Genomic DNA, 27,567 nt, shown 5'->3' with positions numbered 1-27,567 from the left:
AATGTTCTGGATGTCCCGCGGGGCCCGACCCGTGCGCCGGAGCTGGCAGTAGCGCCATATTGGGAAAGGGAGCCGACAAAGCTGGGCCTGGAGATCGCGGAGAGAGAGAGAAGGAAAGCCGAGCTGGTGGCCCGAGCCATTCGGGAAAAGGAAAATCTGCGGCAAGTGACCTTCCGTGTCCGGGGCCCGTTGTACGAGGGGCAGGTGAGGCGGTTTGATGTCCGCCGGGGCTACGGATTCATATACGAACCGGGCCTGGAGGCCGAAGTGTTTGTGGCCCGGCGGGACGTGAATGCCCATCTGCCCGAGGAGCATCCTGGCCGTAATCTCATACCGGGAGACATGGTGCGGTATACCCGGCACTGCGGAGAGAGGGGGTGGTTTGCCCTAGATGTAAAGCTCAGAGGCAGCAAAGAGAGCAAGGTGAGCCCTGCACCCCCTCCCTCGGATGAAGTAGCAGAAGGACCGGAGTAGGGCAGCGGATGCCCGTTGCACCGTCCCCGTAGGGACCACCAGAAGTTGTGTTGTTTGTTGTTTGTTTAAAAGTTTTGGAAAGAATGATAAGGAAAATGAAAATTACCGAAGTTTGACCTGATTTGCTTGTGATTTGCAACCGGCTGGAGCCGGCACCGTTGTCCCCGTGGGGACCGTTTAAAAATGCATGGGAACTATCCATGGACAAGCCCGTGAACTTGCAGGGCAACCACAGACGTTAGTGGCTTGTAAATATGTTGGTTACCGTTACCGTTTTCCGCAATGCCGCCTCCGGAGAGGCAGGTTGGAGGGAGGGCCCTGAGCGGAGCAGGCCAGGGCCCAGCCGCCAAAGGAACCGGTGGCTACCCTCTGGAGGGAAGGACAGATCCCGCTCGGGTACCGTGTGCTGGACTGTGGGTCAAGGGGTGCTGCCTGGGCTTTAGGGGCAGCATCAGGGCCAGGTTACTTGGGTGGGAGAGAGCGGAAACCGTAACCGTAAACCGTTGCAACGTTTAAAGTAAATGTGCCTCCCGTCTTGGGAAGAAGTTATTAAAAATGTTATTCATGTTTGCTTAACCTAGTTACCCCTTTTTCAGAAAATAAAGCCGGTGTAGGACGGCAGCCCGCGGACGGTCTGCATTTTGCTAAGGGGGAATGTGTCGCCCTGGGCAAGCCAGGGGTCACAGGTCACAACACCACCACACCCCACACTCCAGGTAGGCACATCACAGCTAACCAGAAATCCTTGTTGCCTTCCTCCAGAGGCTGATGATTCACACCAGGGGGTGGGCCAGGCGGTTGGCTCCGCCCACCAAGGAGATCACAGTTCTGGAGGCGGGAGAAACCAGGCAGATTAGCCCAGGCAGGGCAAGAGTGCAGTCAGCTCAGGGACGAGCTTGAGTAAACAACAGAGTAGCCCGGGGAGGGCAAGAGTAAACAAGTAGTGAAAGTAGAGAAGTGAAAAGGAGGAAAGCAAGTGAGGTGACAAGAAGGAAGGAAAGCCTGAAGGGCCCAGCTTTGTGAAGGGTCAGAACAGCAAGGTCAGCGACGGCGGTGACTGTCTGGAGGGGGACCGTTTGGAAGTTCCTGGAAGGACCCCGTTGGCTGTGTGCCCGGTGGTCTGGAGCAGAGTTCCGAAGGACAGTCAGCACCAGGGCAGGGGCCTCTCGGACCCTGGCCAGGCTAGGAGTCGCCAAATTTGCCGAATCCGTCAGTGAAGGGGACGTAGATCCCCCAACAACCAAGTCCCGATTGAAGGCAACAGCCCAACCTGAAGCAGAGAGACACCGCCACCGCCAGGGCACCAGTTTCTCAGGGCCAGCGCCTGCGGGCAAAGTGTAGAGCTCCTCCGGCCCAGATTGTAGTCGGGGAGCGGGTAACCGGAGGGAATCCACCGCTACCACAAGTCAACCATAGGTGCAAGGAAGAGGGACATCACCGTCACCTACCGGGAGTGCAGGTGCAGCCGTCTGTGGGACCGTCCTACCAGCCGTTTGGTTTACCGTACAAACTGTGTCCAAGTCTCAGGCTGAGTGAGTACCACAGTGCCGCAAGGCACAGCGCTGCCCCCGCGTCCCTGCGCCCACCAGGCCCCGCACCTCCATCTCCACCCCCAAGCCCCGGGATCACCAACCCCTACCCACGGAGGGGCAACACAACACCTGGCTGCTCCGCATCACCATCCCCGGGACCCCCGAATTGAGCAGCGGTGGTGAAATCACCACAACCGTGGGTGGCGTCACGAACTATAACAACCCCCCACACCCAACCACAAATCCCCTTTCACTCACGGGCGAGGAGTGTCGCTCGAGAAACCCTGGGATCCGGCCCACAGCTCGAGCCACCACTGAGCAGCTGCCGGACCCGAGCAGAAGAGGGTGAGCGCGGTGTGCTGACACCCTCCTCCCCGCCCGCGACACTGGCCCTGTTTGGTAATCACACAAGATACCTATTGTACATTACAGATAACACATTACCATCACAATTCACATTATACATTATTTACAAAGACATATACGTCACTTGTCCAAAAACCATTAACCTCATGCTTAGGTTTTACACCAACAATAATTTATAACCACCAAGAACTCAAAGGGACGGTGTTTGACCTAAAAAGACTCAACTTTATTAAATCACATAAAATTATTAACAATCAGTTGTATCAAGCAGAGATCTTAACTTCCTCATCACACTGGACGTAGCTACATACCAATATTGTCCCAGTGATCTCCATAATGCCGAGAACACACAGTTCCTTCTCCAGTACTGAAGGTATTTTTTAAAAAATGCCTTCAGTACTGGAGAAGGAACTGTGTGTTCTCGGCATTATGGAGATCACTGGGACAATATTGGTATGTAGCTACGTCCAGTGTGATGAGGAAGTTAAGATCTCTGCTTGATACAACTGATTGTTAATAATTTTATGTGATTTAATAAAGTTGAGTCTTTTTAGGTCAAACACCGTCCCTTTGAGTTCTTGGTGGTTATAAATTATTTACAAAGATGCAAGACACAATTCACATGGCTTCAATCATACAGTGACTATAGGAGCTCCGTAAGGTATACGGGACCTCTCTGCGAGCTCCGCAAAACTCAGGGCACTCCAGGAACATGATACAACAGTGGGCCATAGCAATAGGGAGAGTGGAGCAGGGTCACCTCCTGCCACTTAGCTGAGTCTGTACCCTGCGGTCCCTAATGTCCTTATACAGGTCCTTCGCATTGTTGTCGTCACATGCCTACATCCTTGCTTGCCCTGAACTCACCCTGGCTAGTGAGAAGAACGGCGCAAGCACTAGTCTCATCACTGCAATAATACAACACAGTGCAATGGCAACAGAAAGGGGGAAAATAGACATAAAAGGATAAAATGCCAAGCTCCTTCAATGTTGCTAAACTCACTGCTCCTCAGCTTCTTCTAGAGACTGTCTCCTTCCAAAGTGGTCAGCATAAGAATAAAAATTCTATAACTGGGATGTTATGCTAGGCACAGAGAAGTACCAAGTGACTCGCCCACCCCAGGGCTATGGGACACCCGGTGCCGGGCCGGACTAGTCCAGTGGTAGTCAGTGGTGGCTGGGCCCGGCTCCGTGGCCCTGGTGGGTGTCAGTAGAATATGTGGCTTGCTTGTTAATGGTTGTGTTCGTGACGCCACCTGTGGTATGCGGCTAATAAGCCGCCGCTGCTGTGTGAGGCCTCCGGGATGATGTTATGGCAGCAATGGTAGTACTGCTCCCCACAGGTGGAGCAATGCCCGGGGCACAGTTGGTGCTTGTGAATGTCTATGCAGAGGAAATAACTGAGGCGACTTCAGAGGTGCAGTTCAAGTTCTTTACTCACAGTTCTTGTCAGGGCAGGCAGGACCCTTGGACTGCTGGGACCGCTGTCAGGGACCTCCGTCTTCTGGGTGATTCAGAGTGTGAAATCCGGTACCCTCTCTCTTAGTGTCTCTTTCTCGGCTGTCTTCACTAGCCTTGCCTTAGTTAGATGGACTTTGGCTTGGCCTCCATTACAGCCTCCAGGCTGGGGGGTCACCTGTCGGCTGATTACCCCTTTTCTGAAGGTCTGCTCTGGGTTCTGGCCCTGGGAGCTTGCAATTCCCTGGGCCTCGGTTTTTACTGTCTGGAGATTGTCTTTTCACTCCTCCAGTCTCTAGGGACCGTCCCCTGTCGCAGCTAATCACTCCACCGATGTCACTGTGGACCAGGCCACCGCAGCCTGCAGCTACTCGTAGCGCCTCTGGGCCCTCGGCTTCGGTACCCAACAAGGACAGCTCGTGGTACCTACAGGACTACCCGCGGCCCTGCGACCCTTTCTTTCCTTCTCTTCTTTCTCCTCCTTGCCTGCCTCAGCAGGCCTCCTCCTCCCTCCTTTCTCTCGTTCTTCTCCTCCAACTACATGCTGCTTCTCTCACTCCCTGAGGTAAACTGAAACTAACTTGACCTTCCTTTCTCTATCTGCTCTCTGGTGGCTCCTCCCACCTCCCCAGTTGCTAAGCTACCACCCTATGGGAGCAGGGATGGGTCTTACAGCCCCTCTCAGCATGCAGCATGGGAGGGTTGCCTGCCACTTTCCCTGGTCCTGTGTGTCCCTAACAATGGGTGTAGTGTGAATTTACCAGGAGACCGGAGTTCACTCTCTTCCTCTCCCAGAATGGGGCATCACACCGCAGATGGGGTGCAATGACCTGTGGCGACGGAAGCCTCAGGGGCGCCACACTCCCCCACAGCAAATCCCAGCACGTCCTCGGGCTGAAAAACAACAAAAACATGTGGAGAAACTGCAAAAACATTTTTGTATGCAATAACATAAAACAGTAAAACATTTCTTCCCTTTATGGGAGGCACATATCATAAACGTTGCGAACTTCTTATAAAGAAACTATGTGTGCACTTTCAGTTCATTGCACAGTTTGGGCACTTCCCCCATAATTCTGGTAGGGGGCACAACGGGTGCAACTAATTACATTTTTGGCTACAACAAGTCCAGTAGCCCGGCAGTTCGTTTCTTTCAATCAAACACTAATGGGACAAATCAACCAGCCATTAAGTCCAATGGCCTGGTTACATAGGACACATAAACAACATACCAGCCACTAAGTCCAGTGGCCTGGTATGACATGACACATACACTTCCACCGGGGCCCACATTCCAGTTCAGTGGCTCGGTAACACATAACATGGGGGGTGACGTCTTCAAAAAGCATCAGGGGCAAAACACAGCAGGAAAGGGTGTCGTCTTCGAAAAGAATGAGGGGCAGACAGGGGCTATCTACAGTTCAGCATCTCTTCATCTTTACTTGTAGGGATTCTTCTCCGGCTCCCCACCTGGCAGCAGGTAGACAGCGGTCAGCACAGTCTGCGTCTGCTGGTCTTGGCGGGCCGCGCCTGGCATGGCGGCGGCCTGTATTGAAGTTGCTGCTGTGACCGATTCTTGACGGGCCGGGCTTGGCGTCGCTGCTGCGGTGTGGATGGGCGTCGATCCGGCGGCGAAATCTTGGCGGGCCGCACCTGGCGTGGCTGCGGCACGGATCGGCGTCGCCGTGCCGGGCATCTCTCCAGGGACCACGGGCATGGCAGCGGGGGTTGGGGCTCTCGCGCCGGCAGGGGCATTAAATGACTCACCCCTCAGTTGCATCTCCGGTGTTCTGGTGGTCGCTGCTCCGTGCGTCGCTTGCCGGATCTGCTGCATCACCTTTGCTGCGATAAGGTACATTTTCTTTATCTGCTGGTCTGGCATTTAGACTCTCTCTGCCAGCCTGCCAGCTTATCTAGTCGCCATTTCTTCTTCCTCCGCCTTCCATGGCGGGCACTGCTTCGCGCTCTTTTCTTGGACAAGGGGGCGGGGCTTCTCTTCGCGCCCTTTCTTCTTTCACGCCCCCCTTCTTCCCGCGCTCAGCAGCGCTAATGGCGGCGGTTTCTCAGTAAAGTACACAGTCTGTCACACGGTTCTTCAGGCGCACAGTACCCGGTTAGACCGGGCACGAAATCCTGTTCGTGACGCCAAAGTTGACTCGCCCACCCCAGGGCTATGGGACACCCGGTGCCGGGCCGGACTAGTCCAGTGGTAGTCAGTGGTGGCTGGGCCCGGCTCCGTGGCCCTGGTGGGTGTCAGTAGAATATGTGGCTTGCTTGTTAATGGTTGTGTTCGTGACGCCACCTGTGGTATGCGGCTAATAAGCCGCCGCTGCTGTGTGAGGCCTCCGGGATGATGTTATGGCAGCAATGGTAGTACTGCTCCCCACAGGTGGAGCAATGCCCGGGGCACAGTTGGTGCTTGTGAATGTCTATGCAGAGGAAATAACTGAGGCGACTTCAGAGGTGCAGTTCAAGTTCTTTACTCACAGTTCTTGTCAGGGCAGGCAGGACCCTTGGACTGCTGGGACCGCTGTCAGGGACCTCCGTCTTCTGGGTGATTCAGAGTGTGAAATCCGGTACCCTCTCTCTTAGTGTCTCTTTCTCGGCTGTCTTCACTAGCCTTGCCTTAGTTAGATGGACTTTGGCTTGGCCTCCATTACAGCCTCCAGGCTGGGGGGTCACCTGTCGGCTGATTACCCCTTTTCTGAAGGTCTGCTCTGGGTTCTGGCCCTGGGAGCTTGCAATTCCCTGGGCCTCGGTTTTTACTGTCTGGAGATTGTCTTTTCACTCCTCCAGTCTCTAGGGACCGTCCCCTGTCGCAGCTAATCACTCCACCGATGTCACTGTGGACCAGGCCACTGCAGCCTGCAGCTACTCGTAGCGCCTCTGGGCCCTCGGCTTCGGTACCCAACAAGGACAGCTCGTGGTACCTACAGGACTACCCGCGGCCCTGCGACCCTTTCTTTCCTTCTCTTCTTTCTCCTCCTTGCCTGCCTCAGCAGGCCTCCTCCTCCCTCCTTTCTCTCGTTCTTCTCCTCCAACTACATGCTGCTTCTCTCACTCCCTGAGGTAAACTGAAACTAACTTGACCTTCCTTTCTCTATCTGCTCTCTGGTGGCTCCTCCCACCTCCCCAGTTGCTAAGCTACCACCCTATGGGAGCAGGGATGGGTCTTACAGCCCCTCTCAGCATGCAGCATGGGAGGGTTGCCTGCCACTTTCCCTGGTCCTGTGTGTCCCTAACAATGGGTGTAGTGTGAATTTACCAGGAGACCGGAGTTCACTCTCTTCCTCTCCCAGAATGGGGCATCACACCGCAGATGGGGTGCAATGACCTGTGGCGACGGAAGCCTCAGGGGCGCCACACAAGCACATGGCAAAAGGGAAGGGAAACCCTGTGTCTAGGGAAAGGGAAGATGGTGACCCCTGACCAAACCTACTGCTGGTCCCTTGGATCCCTCACCACCCTAGACAGCTTCCATGCCTATGTGCCGAGCCGGATACCTGACCCTAGGTATCCCTAGTGCTGGGCCCTAAATAGGGAATGGATTTAATGAGACCTTTGTCAACCCCACTAAACAACTGTAGAAGACATAAGGGAGATACTCAGGGAAATAAGGCATCAACTACTTATCATTAGAGGACTCATGTAGAAGTTCAGCAGAGTTTTCAGCAACAATACCACAGAGGAGTACAAGTCACCTGCTTGCAACCAAGGCTTGAATGGACTGAAACATTTCACCAGCACCAGTCCAAAGGAAGGAAGGAGTATTTAAACACCAAGGGAAAACCGATGATCCACAGCTGGGTGGAAGTCTAGCTCCTGCTGGGTCCAAAAGGGAGAAAGATGAATCCTCCAGGAAAGCTACCTGTAGCAATGAATACTGACAGCAGGAACGATGGAAAGTTGAAGAGTATTCTGCAAAGTGAGATGCTGTGACCTTCTATGGCCAGAAACCACATGACTCACACGTGACACGGCATCAGATGGTAAGACGGTAATGATTATTTATACCGAAGGGGTGTGATCACAAATAGCTGCATCTGAGATTAAGACTACAAAGGATATCCATATAGCAAAGAATCCTTAACCCCTACAGCACCAAAAGAAAGATTCACTCAAACATAAGCTACAGACAAAAAAAAAACAAAAACCTGCATGTGGTTCCTCTTATTTTGATACACAGCCAAGATAAAAGCACGGAGGGGACGGTAGCCTATGGCCATATGCTTTATCATGGGTGGGTATCATAATATGGGTGGACCCTAAGCCAATTTTTTTTTATTTATTTAGTTTTCCACCAATCTAAACACAGACAGGGTCTGTGATTGAAAACATCCAGAGCCGCTGTCACACAGGCTAAGGGCGCATCCGACTACAACCAATCACAGACACCAGGACTGCCGATGGGTGGGGGAAGCAGAGAATATGGATGAGCAATAATGAGCAGCTCCGGAAGCTATTACAGCTGTGCTGGAGACTCGGTAAGTATAACACGCTTGCTTTATTCTTATCTTCTATATTTTTCCTCTATTTTTTTTTATTTCCATAGTTGCCAGATCCGGATCATTATTCGATGTTCCCTGAGAACTCCGGCCCCGAGTCAGCACTCGGGTACTTTTGAAACCGTGAGGATCCAGACTTTTACATTCTGGATCTGCTCATCACTAGTCAGAAGTCCACATGTTAATGACCAGATGTCAGTGATAATCAGCGTTGAAGTTGTCAGCTTTGATGATATCGTAGATAGTGGAGGAGTCAGACGTCTCAAGAGTCTTGTGTTCTGCTCTGCTCCCAGATGTGGCCTTAACACACTTAACTTTTGAGTAATGGACTGTGAACTGGTGGAAAAAAAAGGAAAAATCTCAAAAGAAATCTATAAATTATTCTGAACATGAAGATGAAACAAAGCTAAAATCTACAGAGTAATATAGGTGAAATATGAGTCTCACCAGTCAAGGACTAATGGTTTCAACCAGAGGTGGCCAACTGGTAGATAGCAGTCTACCTGTAGATCTCAGAGTGCGGGCTGTAGACCCTGATTTTGGGACTAAAGGCTTTAACCCTTTCAATACATTTGACTTACATGTACGTCAAAAGTAGTGTACCTGTCTTTGATGCGGGTTTGCAAGTCGAGCCCGCATCATTCACAGTACATGACGGATTATTAAATTAGCCATCATGTGCCTCTAAAAGACCCTTGGTGGATCTCTGATCCACCCATGGCTGTTAACCAGTTAAATCCCGCTGTCAATCTCTGACAGCAGGATTTAACAAGCGCCGGAGGGGAATGGCCCATGCCCTGCTCACATCAGCATACCTGTGATCATGGGGAGCTGATGGGTTGTCATGAAACTAAGTTTAAAAAAAATTTAAATCCCCTCCCTTTTATTAAAATTAAAACAATGAAAAAATCAAAATACACATACAGTTGCATCTCAATAAATTAGATCATCAAAAAGTTTATTTATTTCAGTAGTTCAATACAAAAAGGGAAATGTACAGTTAGGTCCAGAAATATTTGGACAGTGACACAATTTTGGCGAGTTGGGCTCTGCATGCCACCACATTGGATTTGAAATGAAACCTCTATAACAGAATTCAAGTGCAGATTGTAACGTTTAATTTGAAGGTTTGAACAAAAATATCTGATAGAAATTGTAGGAATTGTACACATTTCTTTACAAACACTCCACATTTTAGGAGGTCAAAAGTAATTGGACAAATAAACCAAACCCAAACAAAATATTTTTATTTTCAATATTTTGTTGCGAATCCTTTGGAGGCAATCACTGCCTTAAGTCTGGAACCCATGGACATCACCAAACTCTGGGTTTCCTCCTTCTTAATGCTTTACCAGGCCTTTACAGCCGCAGCCTTCAGGTCTTGCTTGTTTGTGAGTCTTTCCGTCTTAAGTCTGGATTTGAGCAAGTGAAATGCATGCTCAATTGGGTTAAGATCTGGTGATTGACTTGGCCATTGCAGAATGTTCCACTTTTTTGCACTCATGAACTCCTGGGTAGCTTTGGCTGTATGCTTGGGGTCATTGTCCATCTGTACTATGAAGCGCCGTCCGATCAACTTTGCAGCATTTGGCTGAATCTGGGCTGAAAGTATATCCCGGTACACTTCAGAATTCATCCGGCTATTCTTGTCTGCTGTTATGTCATCAATAAACACAAGTGACCCAGTGCCATGGAAATCCATGCATGCCCATGCCATCACGTTGCCTCCACCATGTTTTACAGAGGATGTGGTGTGCCTTGGATCATGTGCCGTTCCCTTTCTTCTCCAAACTTTTTTCTTCCCATCATTCTGGTACAGGTTGATCTTTGTCTCATCTGTCCATAGAATACTTTTCCAGAACTGAGCTGGCTTCATGAGGTGTTTTTCAGCAAATTTAACTCTGGCCTGTCTATTTTTGGAATTGATGAATGGTTTGCATCTAGATGTGAACCCTTTGTATTTACTTTCATGGAGTCTTCTCTTTACTGTTGACTTAGGGAAAGATACACCTACTTCACTGAGAGTGTTCTGGACTTCAGTTGATGTTGTGAACGGGTTCTTCTTCACCAAAGAAAGTATGCGGCGATCATCCACCACTGTTGTCATCCGTGGACGCCCAGGCCTTTTTGAGTTCCCAAGCTCACCAGTCAATTCCTTTTTTCTCAGAATGTACCCGACTGTTGATTTTGCTACTCCAAGCATGTTTGCTAACTCTCTGATGGATTTTTTCTTTTTTTTCAGCCTCAGGATGTTCTGCTTCACCTCAATTGAGAGTTCCTTAGACCGCATGTTGTCTGGTCACAGCAACCGCTTCCAAATGCAAAACCACATACCTGTAATCAACCCCAGACCTTTTAACTACTTCATTGATTACAGGTTAACGAGGGAGATGCCTTCAGAGTTAATTGCAGCCCTTAGAGTCCCTTGTCCAATTACTTTTGGTCCCTTGAAAAAGAGGAGGCTATGCATTACAGAGCTATGATTCCTAAACCCTTTCTCCGATTTGGATGTGTAAACTCTCATATTGCAGCTGGGAGTGTGCACTTTCAGCCCATATTATATATATAATTGTATTTCTGAACATGTTTTTGTAAACAGCTAAAATAACAAAACTTGTGTCACTGTCCAAATATTTCTGGACCTAACTGTATATATTATATAGAGTAATTACAGAGTATTTATTTCTGTTAATGTTGATGATTATGGCTTGCAACCAATGAAAATCCAAAAGTCGTTATCTATTAGAATACAGTGCCTACAAGTAGTATTCAACCCCCTGCAGATTTAGCAGGTTTGATAAGATGCAAATAAGTTAGAGCCTGCAAACTTCAAACAAGAGCAGGATTTATTAACAGATGCATAAATCTTACAAACCAACAAGTTGCTCAGTTAAATTTTAATAAATTTTCAACATAAAAGTGTGGGTCAATTATTATTCAACCCCTAGGTTTAATATTTTGTGGAATAACCCTTGTTTGCAATTACAGCTAATAATCGTCTTTTATAAGACCTGATCAGGCCGGCACAGGTCTCTGGAGTTATCTTGGCCCACTCCTCCATGCAGATCTTCTCCAAGTTATCTAGGTTCTTTGGGTGTCTCATGTGGACTTTAATCTTGAGCTCCTTCCACAAGTTTTCAATTGGGTTAAGGTCAGGAGACTGACTAGGCCACCGTAACACCTTGATTTTTTCCCTCTTGAACCAGGCCTTGGTTTTCTTGGCTGTGTGCTTTGGGTCGTTGTCTTGTTGGAAGATGAAATGACGACCCATCTTAAGATCCTTGATGGAGGAGCGGAGGTTCTTGGCCAAAATCTCCAGGTAGGCCGTGCTATCCATCTTCCCATGGATGCGGACCAGATGGCCAGGCCCCTTGGCTGAGAAACAGCCCCACAGCATGATGCTGCCACCACCATGCTTGACTGTAGGGATGGTATTCTTGGGGTCGTATGCAGTGCCATCCAGTCTCCAAACGTCACGTGTGTGGTTGGCACCAAAGATCTCGATCTTGGTCTCATCAGACCAGAGAACCTTGAACCAGTCCGTCTCAAAGTCCTCCAAGTGATAATGAGCAAACTGTAGACGAGCCTTGACATGACGCTTTGAAAGTAAAGGTACCTTACGGGCTCGTCTGGAACGGAGACCATTGCGGTGGAGTACGTTACTTATAGTATTGACTGAAACCAATGTCTCCACTGCCATGAGATCTTCCCGGAGCTCCTTCCTTGTTGTCCTTGGGTTAGCCTTGACTCGGCACGGGTGGAAACTTTCAAAGGCTGTCCAGGCCGTGGAAGGCTAACAGTAGTTCCATAAGCCTTCCACTTCCGGATGATGCTCCCAACAATGGAGACAGGTAGGCCCAACTCCTTGGAAAGGGTTTTGTACCCCTTGCCAGCCTTGTGACCCTCCACGATCTTGTCTCTGATGGCCTTGGAATGCTCCTTTGTCTTTCCCATGTTGACCAAGTATGAGTGCTGTTCACAAGTTTGGGGAGGGTCTTAATTAGTCAGAAAAGGCTGGAAAAAGAGATAATTAATCTAAACATGTGAAGCTCATTGTTCTTTGTGCCTGAAATAGTTCTTAAAACTTTAGGGGAACCAAACAGAATTCTGGTGGTTTGAGGGGTTGAATAATAAATGACCCTCTGAATAAACTTTTCACAATTTAAAAAAAAAAAAAGAAATAACATTCTTTTTTGCTGCAGTGCATTTCACACTTCCAGGCTGATCTACAGTCCAAATGTCACAATGCCAAGTTAATTCCGAATGTGTAAACCTGCTAAATCTGCAGGGGGTTGAATACTACTTGTAGGCACTATAAATAACACAAACACCTGCAAGGCCTTCTTAAGCATTTAAAATGGGCCCTTAGTCTGGTTCAGTAGGTTACACAATCATGGGGAAGATGGTTACTTGACAGATGTCCAGAGGGCAGTCATTGACACACTCCACAAGGAGGTTAAGGCACAAAAGGTCATTGCTAAAGAAGCTGGTTGTTCACAGAGTGCTGTATCCCAGCATATTAATGGAAAGTTGAGTGGAAGGAAAACAGTGTGGTAGAAAAAGGTACAACCGGGATAACAGAAGTCTTGATAGGATTGTAAAGAAAAGGCTATTCAAAAATATGAGGGCGATTCTGAAGGAGTGGACGCTGCTGGAGTAGTGTTTCAAGAGCCACCACACACAGACATATCCAGAACATGGGCCACTCTTGACCAATAGACAACGCCAGAAGTGTCTTACCTGGGCCAAGGAGAAAAAGAACTGGACTTCTGCTCAGTGTCAAAGGTGTTGTTTTCAGATGAAAGTAAATTTTGCATTTCATTTGGAAATCCTGGTCGCAGAGTCTTGAGAAGAGTGGAGAGGCCACAATCCAAGCTGCTGAGGTCTAGTGTGAAGTTTCCACAATCAGTGATGGTTTGGGGAACCATATCATCTGCTAGTGTAGCTCCACTGTGTTTTATCAAGACCAAAGTTTGCGCCGCCGTCTACCAGGAATTTTAAAGCCCTCATGCTTCCCTCTACTGACAAGTTTTTTGGATATGGAAATTTAATTTTCCAGCAGGACTTGGCACCTGTCCACACTGCCAAAAGTACCTGGTTTACTAACCACAGTATCACTGTGCTTGATTGGCCAGCAAACTCGCCTGACCTAAACCCCATAGAGAATCTATGGGTTATTGTCAAGAGGAACATGAGAGACACCAGACCCAACAATGCAGATGAGCTGAAGGCTCCTATCAAAGCAACCTGGGCTTCCATAACACCTCAGCAGTGCCACAGGCTGATCACCTCCATGCCACGCCGCATTGATGCAGTAATTCATGCAAAAGGAGCCCTGACCAAGTATTGAGGCATTTACTGTACAGACGTTTCAGTAGGCGCCAATAAAAATATATTTTTTTCAGTTGGTCTTATATAATATTCTAATTTTCTGAGATAATGACTTTCGGGTTTTTATTGGCTGTAAGCCATAATCATCAACATTAACAGAAATAAACACGTGAAATAGATCCCTCTTTGTGTAATGACTCTATATAATATATAGGAATAGATCCCTCTGTGTGTAATGATTCTATATAATATATAGGAATAGATCACTCTGTGTGTAATGACTATATAATATATAGGAATAGATCCCTCTGTGTGTAATGACTCTATATAATATATAGGAATAGATCCCTCTGTGTGTAATGACTCTATATAATATATGCGTTTCCCTTTTTGTATTGAATTACTGAAATTAACTTCTTGATGATATTCTAATTTATTGAATGCTGTCCCTCATGGAAAATGGTGACACAAGCAAATTTTTTTCTTACAATTTTCCAAAACTTTTTCCACTACTTTAATAGAAAAAATCCTATACATGTTTGGTATGTGTGTACTTTGACTGACCAGGAGAATCATACTTACTACCTGGTCACTTGTACTGTATAATAAATTTAGTAAATTAAAAAAAAAATGTGGAATTGCAGTTTTTTTGCAATTTCAATGCACTTGGAATTTTGTTTCCTACTTTTCAATGCATTGCATGATAAAGTGAATGGTGACAATTAAAGGTTCAACTCGTCCTACAAAAATCAAGCCCTCATATGGATATGGGGACAGGAAAATAAAAAAGTTATGGCTCTTGGAATAATGGGGAAAAAAAAACAAAAGCGCAGAAGTGGAAACTCGCAAGTCAGTGAAAGGGTTAAAATGGTGGTTGTGTGAAGACAAAGCCTATCCTTATACTGTATAGGGCCAAATGGACATCATAGAGAGAAGATCTGTAAAAGTGGCTCCTGTTCTCGTTGACTTGTGCCATCCATATAACTATGGCTGATATCACTGGTACTGGCATTGTGGCTGTTGTGCGTCCTCGAGTGCCAGATACTGCTTGCTTGGTAAACCACCAAACCCAGGCTCCGTAGTAAATAATTTCCAGAACTTCTGGTATGGATCAAGTCAACCACATCACTTACTACTATAAACTTTTGAGCAAATGAGTAATTCTAGAACTGTATGTGCAGGCTAGTCACTTTCTGTATAATTCATGTGACTATATTACCCCTATAAATACTTACATCGTCTCTCGGCACATCACCTGTATAAGAAGGAGCTGAAATATAAAAGAAGATAATCATGAGTGGGGGTTAGATTCTCCGAGGTGGCAACATCTTCTGCTCAGGGTGGAATTTTCTCTCTTTGATCTATTGGATCACAACTGTGACACTCCATAATGTCTAGTGGCCACATGGCTTTGTATTGACTTGAACAGATGATGACCTCCCTCACCCACCACCGCCAACCCACATTTCCATCAAACATTGAACTAATTGTGGTTTGTCAAAAAGCTAAAGTATAGACATCGAATTAAAAAAAACTCTGCATGACAGGTTTTATGTCCTGGCTATGTATAAAGAAGGTGATTTGGACTGACCCTGTACTGCTTTGACCTTAATGTAGGTACAACCATCTTCGTCAAGATCCTTCCTTAATGGTACTGTGAAGTAAGATGGATTGGTCAAATATCTATTTTCAAACATCAATTACCACACATTCCAAGCAATGGAAGATGACGTAAAGTTGGAAGAGAATGAAAAGAGAATAAAAGACAAAGTAAAGAGTTTGGAAATTTAAAAAAAAGCCAATCAAAGAAAAAGTGATGGGAATGGAAGCAAAGGAACAGTAAATGGAAGCGAAAGTGAAAAAAATAATGGTAGCAAAAGAAAAAGGGATAGAAACAGAAGACATCAAATTGAAGAAATGGCTGATAGAAGAAATGATGGGAATAAAAGAGAAAAAAAAAAAGAATGAGAGAAAAGTAATGGAAATGCAAATCAAAGAAAAATAAGTAAAAGAGAAACAATTAATGGAAGACAAAATAAGGACAAGAAAAAGAAGAGAGGAGTAGGAGGGAGAGTGATGGAACCGAAAGACAAGATACAAGGAAATGAGAAGAGAATTGAAAATGAAGTAAAAATTTTGGGAACGTTTCTTACCATTTGCGTATACTTCTTGGGCAGTTATAGGATTTTGTTTGTTACCATCTTCATTATTCTGCTTTGGCCTTATTACTGGAGAGGAGGATTGGAGAAAAATTGTTAAGACAACAGGCAGTAAAAAATTGGGATGGTGATTTTTTCATGTCCTAATTTGAAGAGGGTTTTTCACATTGCAAAAACTTTTTAGGCTAATTGATTTTGTAAGAAACTGACCCTCGAAGCATATTTATAAGACATAGGTGTCATGGGGTGTAACAGGGATGTAATGGCGGGACAGGTGACATTAGGCTGACACTCAGACTGGGGTACCTGCGCTGTCCGTTATCTTGCAGGTAGGTTTGATGGTAACCAGGTCCGAGCTCCCAGTGTGACCCTAACTCCTGTCCGAACCTTGATCTTACTCCCCCCTCTCCCACACCCTAGGGGCGGGCTGGAAAGTAAAAAGACAAAATCCCACAAAATGACACGGACAAGAAAGACAGAAACTCGTAGATACAGCACTCAAAACACACAGGAGAGACAATATGTGTACTGAAAAACAACGGAAAAGGGGGGGGGAATAATGCACAACAGGGGAACACATACACCACTCAGAAGCGCAACATGGATCACCATACACAGGAAAATCACCAAGAGCAGGACTTGGAGCAAAAGCTGAAACTATAATTGGCACATACAGGAAGGAAGCTGTGCATTAAATAGGAAGGAAACAGCTGCATAAGGCAATTAGCAACCTGAGCTCTTAGGTCTTATTCATGTAGCACCCACAGGGCAAGCGGTTAACTTTACTCGTTGCCGGGCTGGTGGTGTCGGGTCTGGTAATGTCACAAGTGGCTCTGCCCGGCTTTGTGGCCCCGAGGCATACAATAAAAAGGAGGGAGGATGATGGAGAATGGGATGAAAGTTTCGTGACATCATCTGTGGTATGTGGGCAGGGAGTAGCCACTGCTGCGGTTGCAGTCCTCTGGAGCAGATGGTGTCGCAGCTAGGGTAGTTCAGCTTCCCGCAGGTGAAGCTAGGCCCCAAGGAGGATGAGGAGGGTTGTACTAATGGCGGGCACCAAAGTGCGTGGCAACGGCAACGGTAATAAGAGGTAGAGTCAGCTGCTGTGGTTCCAGGCCTTTTACTCAGTATTCCAGTGCAGTGTCAGGCTACGAGTCTCTGCCGTGATGGGCACCAAGCAATCCCGGATCCTTTGGAGGTCAGAACCGGTGCGATAGTCCGTGGGCCCTTCCTTCCTGTGCTTTTGAAGATAGATCCCCGTGGTCTGAAGCTACTTGGGATAGTTGTAGTTTTAAGCTTCCGTCCTGTATGCAGGTGATGCGGGTTCGCAGTGGAGTCAGAATTGGGGATCCCGACCCCAGCCCCTATGTGCCACTGTGCTCCGGGAACTTGTGGTGGTCAGGGAGATATACAATCCTCCTGTCCTGCAGATTCTGGTGGTCCAACGTGGAATATGTTCTACCCTAGGGCTCTACACCCTGCACAGCGCCAGTCCCAAGGGAGCAATGAAGCTCTCCCCTCGGCGACCGAATTGTCTCCTATGTCTCACTGGAGCTACCGAAAAACCTGTCTGCTCCTGACCTCTCCCTCTGGAGAACTGCTGACTGGTATAATGGCTTCTAACTCCCCCTATTCCCTGTCACTAGTGGGTGTCAGCCCCCCATGTTTGGTGACTGCCTTAAGACCCGATCCTAGCCCGGTCCCCAATGGGGATGGCAACCTAACTGTGTGTATGAATTTGTGTGTGGAGAAACCAGTACCGACCTCATCTGGATCCAGGATGAGTACCACACCTTAAGTGAGGTGCAGTACCCTGTGGTGACTGAAGCTTCAGGGACGCCACACTCAGAAATCAGTAGAAATTAACTCCTGCAGAGCTGAGGACCAGTGAACCTGAACCAGCCGACGCTCGGCTCTGGCTGAACAATACAGAAGCCTCAGGTTGCTTGTCAGGCTATATGATGTGAACAGAGTTCGACAACACCGTGCCCGAAGGTGTATGCAAAGCCAAACATTGCATGACTAATTTGTGATAGTTTTGTTAATAAAGTGGATATTAATGTTTATAACCTGAAGATGTTTTATTCTTGCCACAATTTCGGGCAGCAAACATTGTTTTGTGGAACGTTATGATGAGAACACCAACAATGATGATGACGAGCAGTAGAATCCCAAGCATTGACCACCAGATGGTATGGTCTGTGAAACAGAAGAAGAAGAAAAGCCCCAATGTAATAAAAAAAAAACATTCATTAGTAATAATTATAAGGGGTTGGAAGCTTTAAAAAAAAGGAAAAAGATGAAGATGACAAAGGAGTAAACGATAAAAGAAAGTCAGATAAAACAGGAACAAGACAAGACCGTAAGATACGAAAAATTCATAATGATAATATAGACATAAAAAGGAGAAAACAATGAAGTAATCCACAAAAAAAGAGAGATCATGAAAGCGCATAATAAAACATGTATTAATCAGTAACTGGTCTTACTGTCAGCTTTCAACTCCAAGACATAGACGTTGATTTTTCGAATTTCACTGATCACAGAGAAGGTCCTATTGACTGATAGTCCATTTTTGGCATTACACTGGTATGTTCCTTTATGATAGTGTTGAAGGGAGTCTATGTACAAGATTTTTCCATTGTCTTGCATGTGATAGAGCTCAGAATTTTGCGTCACAACGGTATTATTGTGCAGCCAGGAGACAGAGATGGAAGTGCCACGCTGGATGGTGCAGGTGAAGGTCAAGGATTCTCCAAGTGCAAAAGCCTCACCTTCTTTATCTGTGGTGATGTCAATGTCTGATACTGGCTCTGTTGGAAGAGACATGTTGAAAATGAAATGTGATTCAATTTGATTAGTGAAGGCTTAGGGAACTTAGGGATTTCCAATAAACTCAATTTCAGTAGAATCTGGTGGTTTTTCAGCCTCAGATGGGCAGATTGGAAGATAGCAAAGGCTCTTACTGCTTACTATATGGCCACTGCTCTTTGCTGTACTCCACATTGGGTTTTAATCTACTCCCAAGGCTTTTTAAGGCTCACTTTGAGACACCCGTGTTTGATACTTGAGACTGCAATGTGTTAATCCATCAACTACTCCAAGCATTGCCAATTGTTAATAGAGCCTGTTCACATTGCGTTACTATCTACTGTGGATTCCATCTATAACTTGCACCTGCTGCTACTGTGATCTGCTGGTTAACCCATCATTTGCTGTAAGCATCACAAACTGTTAATAGAGACTGTTCACATTATTCTACAATCTGTTTGCAATTGTTCTGCCTACATCCATACAACCATTTTCCACACTTTCTGCCCTACTGCTTCAGTGGCTTCCAGTTTATCCAGCCTCTCTTGATGGTTTGTCATCTAGCATTGCCTACTGTATGGATCCTTAATGTTGCACATGCAGCACCCTGGGATATGCTACCCCAGTGATCTGCAGGATTCTAAGGCTTTCTGGAACACCCTATGCTGACAACCCACACCTCACACACAGGTAGGGGCACATTCCCTGAGACCTGGGCGCCGCATGTAGAGGGTTAACAGTGGTCAGATGTGAGAACCAATCCCTTAGCTGTTAGCCTGGGAAAGGGGTGTGGCTTGTAGGAAGCAACAGGTGTTGCTAGGCAGAGTTGGCAGAGAGGAAAAAAACGACAGTTGAAGGAGTGACAGTTGAAAGGAGCCAGAGAGAGAGGAGTGTGAGGATTGTGAGGAGACACCCAAAAGGCGACTAGGAGGTAGTAGCCTGAGGGTAGACAGATCCCAGGCACTACGCACGAGGGGCTACTGGACCCCAGAGTAGACAACAGCTCCATGCGGTCTGCTGATCCAGCCGTGTGTGGTGACTTCCAGGGTACCACACCACCCATAAGCTCAGGGACACAGCCTCATATATAGGAGAGGGCACAGAGAAGTAACTTACCCCACAAAAGGACCGCGATGTTACGGGGGGCTGTCTGATAATAAAACCTAAAGGAATATCAGACAGTCAGGGTCCACCGTGCAAAGACTCTGCTGCAGACTATGGAAGAGGATAAGGGGTATAAAGTGTGCCACTGTAAAAAATAATAGCCCAAGTGCAGAGTGCAATACCTCTGTTAAACTCACAGAGGAATATAATTAGAAAATAAAGCAATTCCTCCCTTACTTGGAGGGTGTGTGGAATGGTCTCTGTTAAAGATCACAGAGACAAAAGCAGTGAGTGTGAAATGGCACCTACCTAGGTCCATTCCTCTAGTGGTGCCAGGAGACGGACAGCAGCGTAAGCCGCACAAAGCTCCTACCTGCGTTCGCTCCACTAGTGTGCGAGGACACGAACCACTAGATATGGCACCTGCCTAGGTCCGCTCTTCTAGTGGTGCAAAAGAGACGGACAGCAGCGTAAGCCGCACAAAGCTCCTACCTGCGTTCGCTCCACTAGTGTGCGAGGACACGAACCACTAGATATGGCACCTGCCTAGGTCCGCTCTTCTAGTGGTGCAAAAGAGACGGACAGCAGCATAAGCCGCACAAAGCTCCTACCTCTGTTCGCTCCCCTAGTGTGCGAGGATACGAACAACTGCCAGACGCAGTATAAGGAACGTTACCCTAGCGGCAACGTCCACCTACGAGTAGAATCACAAGGCCCAGCTGGACCATGTGCCTCAGGCACCTGCCTATGTCTGCTCCACTAAGAGGTAAAGATATGGACTGCAGCCGAAGCTGTAAGGTATAAGAACTCTACCCTGCCGATAGCGCTCACCTAACATAGACAGAGAGATGCCTAGAGGGACGTGCACAGGGCGTCTACCCTCATGCATGAACCAAGAGGACTGAGCGCCGGGCGGCGTGCGTCAGGGTCTTATATAGACTCTGTGCCTCATCCAAGATGGAGGACACCAGAGCCAATTCGCTGCCAGAATGACAGCAATGACGTCATGCTGGCCTATCACCGAGCAAAGCGTCACAAGCACATGACCAGCGACCAATCGGCATAGAAGGTGTCAGAGACATGTGACCACGTGTCACAAGCACATGACCAGTGGCCAATCAGCTTAGAAGGTGCCAGAGACATGTGACCTTGTGTCAGCGATGATGTCACCCGCACATGTGCAATGGCTCCAAGATAGGACTTAGTCTCCAGCGCTTGCACATGTGCAGTAGCAAGAAATCTGGACATAGTCTCCAGAGCCACAGCAACCGTAACAGTACCTCCCCTTCAAGGGCCCCCCTCCCGGCGACGCAGGTAATCGGCAACTAAGTCGGGAGCATGGACAGCCTCCTCAGGCTCCCAAGAGCGATGTTCCGGGCCATAGCCCTCCCAATCTATCAAGAAGAACCTGCGCCCTCTAACCATCTTAGAACCAACTATGGCTCGTACCTCATAGCTAGAGCGAGAGGAATCAGAGGCAGGAGAGTGCACTTCACGAGCGTGAGGTAAAATAGCCGGCTTTAGCAGTGAAACATGGAATTTGTCATGGATCCTAAGATGGACGGGTAACTTCAATTGGTAGACTACAGGATTTACCTGTCGAAGAACCTCATAAGGACCCAGGAAGCGAGGAGCAAATTTTACAGAGCTCACTCTAAGTTTCACGTGTTTTGCAGAGAGCCACACAAAATCCCCTGGAGAAAAGACAGGAGCCGAGCGACGAAACCGATCGGACACCGTCTTCATACGGTCCTTAGCTGCTTGGATCGACTCTTGAGTCCGATCCCAAACCTCTCTGGCATTAGTTGCCCAGTCGGCCACAAGAGGAGAAGGTGCAGCAGCAGGAAACGGTACCGGTACCCTAGGGTGTTGCCCATTATTGAGTACGAATGGTGTCTGCCCAGTGGCCTCAGCCAGCGAATTGTTAAGGGCAAATTCTGCCCAGGGTAGGAGGGAGGACCAGTTATCGTGGTTCTCAGCAACAAAGTGTCGAAGGTATATAATCATGGATTGATTGGTACGCTCAACCAAACCATTGGTCTCCGGATGGTATGCCGAAGAGAGATTCAACTCAATTTGCAGAAGGCTACACAGATTTCGCCAGAAACGGGAAGCAAATTGTGGGCCTCTATCACAAATGATACGATCTGGCATCCCGTGAAGCCTAAAGACATGCTTGAGGAATAGTTTGGCTAGTACCCTGGAAGACGGGATTCTCGATAACGGTACGAAATGAACCATCCGGGAGAAATGGTCCGTAATGATCCACACAAATCTATGTCCCTGTGAACACGGAAGATCACCCACAAAGTCCATGCCTACCACCTCCCATGGTCTATCTGGCACTGGTAAAGGATGCAAGAGCCCAGCCGGTCTCTGCCATAATGGACGGTTGCGAGCACACGAGTAGCAGAAACCGACATATCTCTTGACGTGGCTGGCTAAGTGTGGCCACCAATACCACCTCTCCAGTAACTCTCATGTCCGCCTAATACCAAAATGCCCACCTGCCCACCCACCTTTGAGGTGTGGGCCCACGACAGTATATCATTCTGTCGATCTGGCGGCACAAACGTCTTGCCCTGTGGGATTTGGTCTAACGTCACAGGGGAGAGCGTATGAAAAACCCTGGAGGGAAGGATAAGACGAGGTTCGTCAATCTCTTCCTGGGTAGAAACCATAGAGCGAGACAGAGCGTCTGCCTTGTTATTCTTACTCCCAGACAGATAGTTGATGGAGAAGTGAAAGCGGGAGAAAAACAAGGACCAGCGGGCTTGGCGAGGATTCAGACGCTGAGCGGTTTGTAAGTACGTCAGATTCTTATGGTCTGTATAGACCTGGAAAGGATGTTTCGCTCCTTCCAGCAAGTGATGCCACTCCTCCAAGGCTAATCTCAGGGCGAGCAGTTCCCTATCCCCAATGGTATAGTTTCTCTCTGCCGGTGAAAAGGTTTTAGCAAAGAAGAAACACGGCCTTTTTCTACCTGCACCGTTCTTTTGATACAAGACCGCACCAGCACCCACTGAAGAGGCATCAACCTCCAAGAGGAAGGGCTTATTCTCATCGGGTCTTTGAAGAACGGGAGCAGTTGAAAAGTGTCATTTTACTGCCTCAAAAGCCTGGGATGTCTCAGTAGACCAGACTTTTGGATTAGCACCTTTCTTAGTCAAGGCCACCAAAGGGGCGACCAAAGTAGAGAAATGGGGTATGAACTGCCTGTAATAATTTATGAATCCTAAGAAGCGTTGCACCGCCTTCAAGGAATGAGGTTCGGACCATTCCAGGACAGCAGAGAGCTTCGCAGGATCCATAGCCAGACCCTCTTGTGAGATAATGTAGCCCAAAAAAGGCAAGGATGACTGCTCGAATACACATTTTTCGAGTTTAGCAAACAAAGAGTGCTCCCTTAAACGGGAAAGGACATGAACGACATCCTGACGATGAGTCTCCAGATCAGGAGAAAAAATCAGGATGTCGTCCAGATACACCACGACGGAGGATAACAGTAAATCCCTGAACACATCGTTTACGAAGTCCTGAAATACTGCGGGTGCATTACATAAACCAAAAGGCATGACGAGGTATTCATAGTGACCGTCTCGGGTGTTAAAAGCGGTCTTCCATTCGTCACCCTCTCGAATTCGTACCAAGTTATACGCACCCCGCAGATCCAACTTCGTAAAAACCTGAGCTCCCCTCAGTCTGTCAAAGAGCTCCGAAATTAAAGGTAACGGGTATTTGTTCTTTATTGTGATTGCGTTGAGACCCCTGTAATCTATGCAGGGACGCAAATCACCCTCTTTCTTCCGAACAAAGAAAAACCCAGCTCCCGCGGGAGAGACAGACTTACGAATGAACCCCTTCTCTAAACTCTCTCTTATATAGGTCGACATGGCCTCCGACTCAGGTATCGACAGGGGGTAAACCCTGCCCTTAGGTGGAACCGAACCTGGGATAAGGTCTATGGCACAGTCATACGGCCTATGGGGTGGAAGAACCTCAGCACCCTGTTTGGAGAACACGTCAGCGAAATCCAAATAGGGTGTAGGTATGGGAGAGATATCAGTTGATGCAACCGCAACGACCTTAGGTGGTAAGGGAAGACATCGGCACTGACATTTCGAACCCCAACTAATAATGCTGTCGGACTCCCAGTCAATGTGAGGAGCATGAGTCCGAAGCCATGGGAGACCCAGAAGGACGTCGTCTATATCCTCAGGCAAAACAAGAAAAGAAATCTCCTCTATGTGACCCTGAGGCAGGGAAAGGCGCAAGGGAACTGTCCTCAATATAATGGAGTCAGACAACATAGTCCCATTAACAACACGGACAGGAATAGGTGCCTCTAACATGATAGAGGGAATATTGTGTCTCTTTACAAATCCTGAGGACACAAAAGTCCCGTCAGCTCCGGAATCCACAAAAGCCATAATAGGCCATGTATTCTCAGAGAATGAGAGCTGACCTGGGATACTACACTTAGAGGGTGCAGAAGACGTCTCTAGTAACCCCCCTCTAATGGTTACTAGGCCTGGGAGTTTCACTGACGACTAGAACACTTGTTGGCATAGTGCCCAGCCTGACGACATACATAACATATAGGAGGACCAGACTTGCGTAGTCTGGAGGATGTATGACCTAACTCCATAGGAGTGGGAGATGTTTCAGATGCTGAGGAAGATGATAGTGGACCCTCAACAACTGGAATAGCCTGATGCTTAGGGCGTGAGGAAGAGACCTCGAGTCTACGTTCCCTATGGCGTACGTCGATCCTCGTTGCTACTGTGATCAAGTCCTCCAGAGAAGCAGGGACCTCACGAGTAGCAAGGGCATCCTTGACATAGCCTGCCAACCCTCTCCAGAAGATAGGAATCAACACCTTCTCTGGCCAATCTAGTTCTGCCACCAGAGTTCTAAAAGCAATGGCATAAGAACTAGTGGATAACGAACCCTGAGATAGATCTAACAGTCTCAGGGCCGCATCATGGGTAACCTGCGGACCCATGAATACCGCTTTAAGAGCATCAAGAAAGTCTTGATGTCTCAGAGTAACCACATCAGAGCGCTCCCATAAGGGAGTCGCCCATTCTAAGGCTTTGTCCTGAAGTAAGGAGATGATAAAGCCTACTCTGGACCTCTCCGTAGAGAAGCGAGAAGAGTTGACCTCTAGGTGTATCTGACACTGACTAATGAAACCACGACATGATCTGGCATCGCCAGAATATCTGTTTGGCAGAGCAAGTCGAGGATCATGTGCAGATGTCACCATGGTCTGAGGTTTATCCTCTATACTCTTGAGCCGCGACTCAAGTACTTGTATGTAACGGTGTAACTGCTGATATTCTGCCATAACTGCCAGACCCTGGGCTTAGTCCTAATGTTACAGGGGGCTGTCTGATAATAAAACCTAAAGGAATGTCAGACAGTCAGGGTCCACCGTGCAAAGACTCTGCTGCAGACTATGGCAGAGGATAAGTGGTATATAAGTGTGCCACTGTAAAAAATAATAGCCCAAGTGCAGAGTGCAATACCTCTGTTAAACTCACAGAGGAATATAATTAGAAAATAAAGCAATTCCTCCCTTACTTGGAGGGTGTGTGGAATGGTCTCTGTTAAAGATCACAGAGACAAAAGCAGTGAGTGTGAAATGGCACCTACCTAGGTCCGTTCCTCTAGTGGTGCCAGGAGACGGACAGCAGCGTAAGCCGCACAAAGCTCCTACCTGCGTTCGCTCCACTAGTGTGCGAGGACACGAACCACTAGATATGGCACCTGCCTAGGTCCGCTCTTCTAGTGGTGCAAAAGAGACGGACAGCAGCATAAGCCGCACAAAGCTCCTACCTCTGTTCGCTCCCCTAGTGTGCGAGGATACGAACAACTGCCAGACGCAGTATAAGGAACGTTACCCTAGCGGCAATGTCCACCTACGAGTAGAATCACAAGGCCCAGCCGGACCATGTGCCTCAGGCACCTGCCTATGTCCGCTCCACTAAGAGGTAAGGATACGGACTGCAGCCGAAGCTGTAAGGTATAAGAACGCTACCCTGCCGATAGCGCTCACCTAACATAGACAGAGAGATGCCTAGAGGGATGTGCACAGGGCGTCTACCCTCATGCATGAACCAAGAGGACTGAGCGCCGGGCGGCGTGCGTCAGGGTCTTATATAGACTCTGTGCCTCATCCAAGATGGAGGACACCAGAGCCAATCCGCTGCCAGAATGACAGCAATGACGTCATGCTGGCCTATCACCGAGCAAAGCGTCACAAGCACATGACCAGCGACCAATCGGCATAGAAGGTGTCAGAGACATGTGACCACGTGTCACAAGCACATGACCAGTGGCCAATCAGCTTAGAAGGTGCCAGAGACATGTGACCTCGTGTCAGCGATGATGTCACCCGTACATGTGCAATAGCTCCAAGATAGGACTTAGTCTCCAGCGCTTGCACATGTGCAGTAGCAAGAAATCTGGACATAGTCTCCAGAGCCACAGCAACCGTAACACGCGAGGCCTGTCATACTGGGCCCGGAAAGACAAAGGAGCGGAGCGCCGCAGGTCACCAACAGCTTCAGGCAAGGGGACCATCAGCTCTGCATGTGCACGGAGGGCTCAACTGGGACTCACGTCAGCACCGGGACAAAGGAAAGTCGGTTGACCAGCCGTACCAAACTGCACTTGCAACATCCAGTGAGTAAATACCGGTTAATCTGCAAGAACTGTGTCGTGTTTATTACTGGCGCACCACAAGGCACAGCACACCTACATGGGACTTAAGCCCCTACTGGCGGAGGGTGCGAACACACTTGCTGCTATACCATCTGTCCCTAAAACCACAGCAGAGGCGGGACATCTTATAACCGCAACCCGCCAATGGCGTCGCAAGTGACATAAAAAATAACCCTGTTACCGAGCGCCCCCCAGGTAACGGAACCAGCACGGCCACCTGTGACGGTGATTCCCATTATCCACCACCCGGAACCGAGTATCCCAAGGGCCTGGGGTGTGGCAGCGCTCTACAAATTGGCGTCACGAACAGGATTATTTTTTATGTCACTTGTGACGCCACTGGCGGGTTGCGGTAATAAGATGTCCCGCCGCTGCTGTGGTTTTAGGGACAGATGGTATAGCAGCAAGTGTGTTCGCACCCTCCGCCAGTAGGGGCTTAAGTCCCATGTAGGTGTGCTGTGCCTTGTGGTGTGTCAGTAATAAACACAACACAGTTCTTGCAGATTAACCGGTATTTACTCACTGGATGTTGCAAGTGCAGTTTGGTACGGCTGGTCAACCAACTTTCCTTTGTCCCGGTGCTGACGTGAGTCCCATTTGAGCCCTCCGTGCACATGCAGAGCTGATGGTCCCCTTGGCTGAAGCTGTTGGTAACCTGGGGCGCTCCGCTCCTTTGTCTGTCCATGCCCAGTATGACAGGCCTCGCGGTCCCTTGTGGGGTAAGCTACTTCTCTGTGCCCTCCCCGGGTCCTATATATGAGGCTGTGTCCCTGAGCTTATGGGTGGTGTGGTACCCTGGAACTCACCACACACGGCTGGATCAGCAGACCGCTTGGAGCTGTTGTCTACTCTGGGGGTCCAGTACCCCCTTGTGCGTAGTGCCTGGGATCTGTCTACCCTCAGGCTACTACCTCCTAGTCGCCTTTTGGGGGTCTCCTCACAATCCTCACACTCCTCTCACTCTCTGGCTCCTTTCAACTGTCACTCCTTCAACTGTCATTTTTTTCCTCTCTGCCAAGTCTGCCTAGCAACACCTGTTGCTTCCCAAAAGCCACACCCCTTTCCCAGGCTAACAGCTAAGGGATTGGTTCTCACATC

At 48.2% G+C, this 27,567-nt stretch overlaps 1 protein-coding gene across 1 annotated transcript in view; it reads right to left on the bottom strand.

Annotated features, from left to right (window-relative positions):
* LOC142257566 (hemicentin-1-like) overlaps window positions 1–27,567 on the bottom strand; it is a 141,644-nt gene that overhangs the window by 100,155 nt on the left and 13,922 nt on the right. The window contains exons 8-10 of the mRNA XM_075329710.1: window positions 18,315–18,638; window positions 17,896–18,024; window positions 15,820–15,894 (exon numbers count right to left, since the gene is read on the bottom strand). Coding sequence (XP_075185825.1) covers window positions 15,820–15,894; window positions 17,896–18,024; window positions 18,315–18,638 — 528 coding nt within the window. The remainder of the gene's footprint in view (window positions 1–15,819; window positions 15,895–17,895; window positions 18,025–18,314; window positions 18,639–27,567) is intronic.

The sequence above is a fragment of the Anomaloglossus baeobatrachus genome, chromosome 12, assembly GCF_048569485.1.
Source record: "Anomaloglossus baeobatrachus isolate aAnoBae1 chromosome 12, aAnoBae1.hap1, whole genome shotgun sequence".
Lineage (NCBI taxonomy): Eukaryota > Metazoa > Chordata > Amphibia > Anura > Aromobatidae > Anomaloglossus > Anomaloglossus baeobatrachus.
This window is presented reverse-complemented; position numbering and strand designations above follow the sequence as displayed.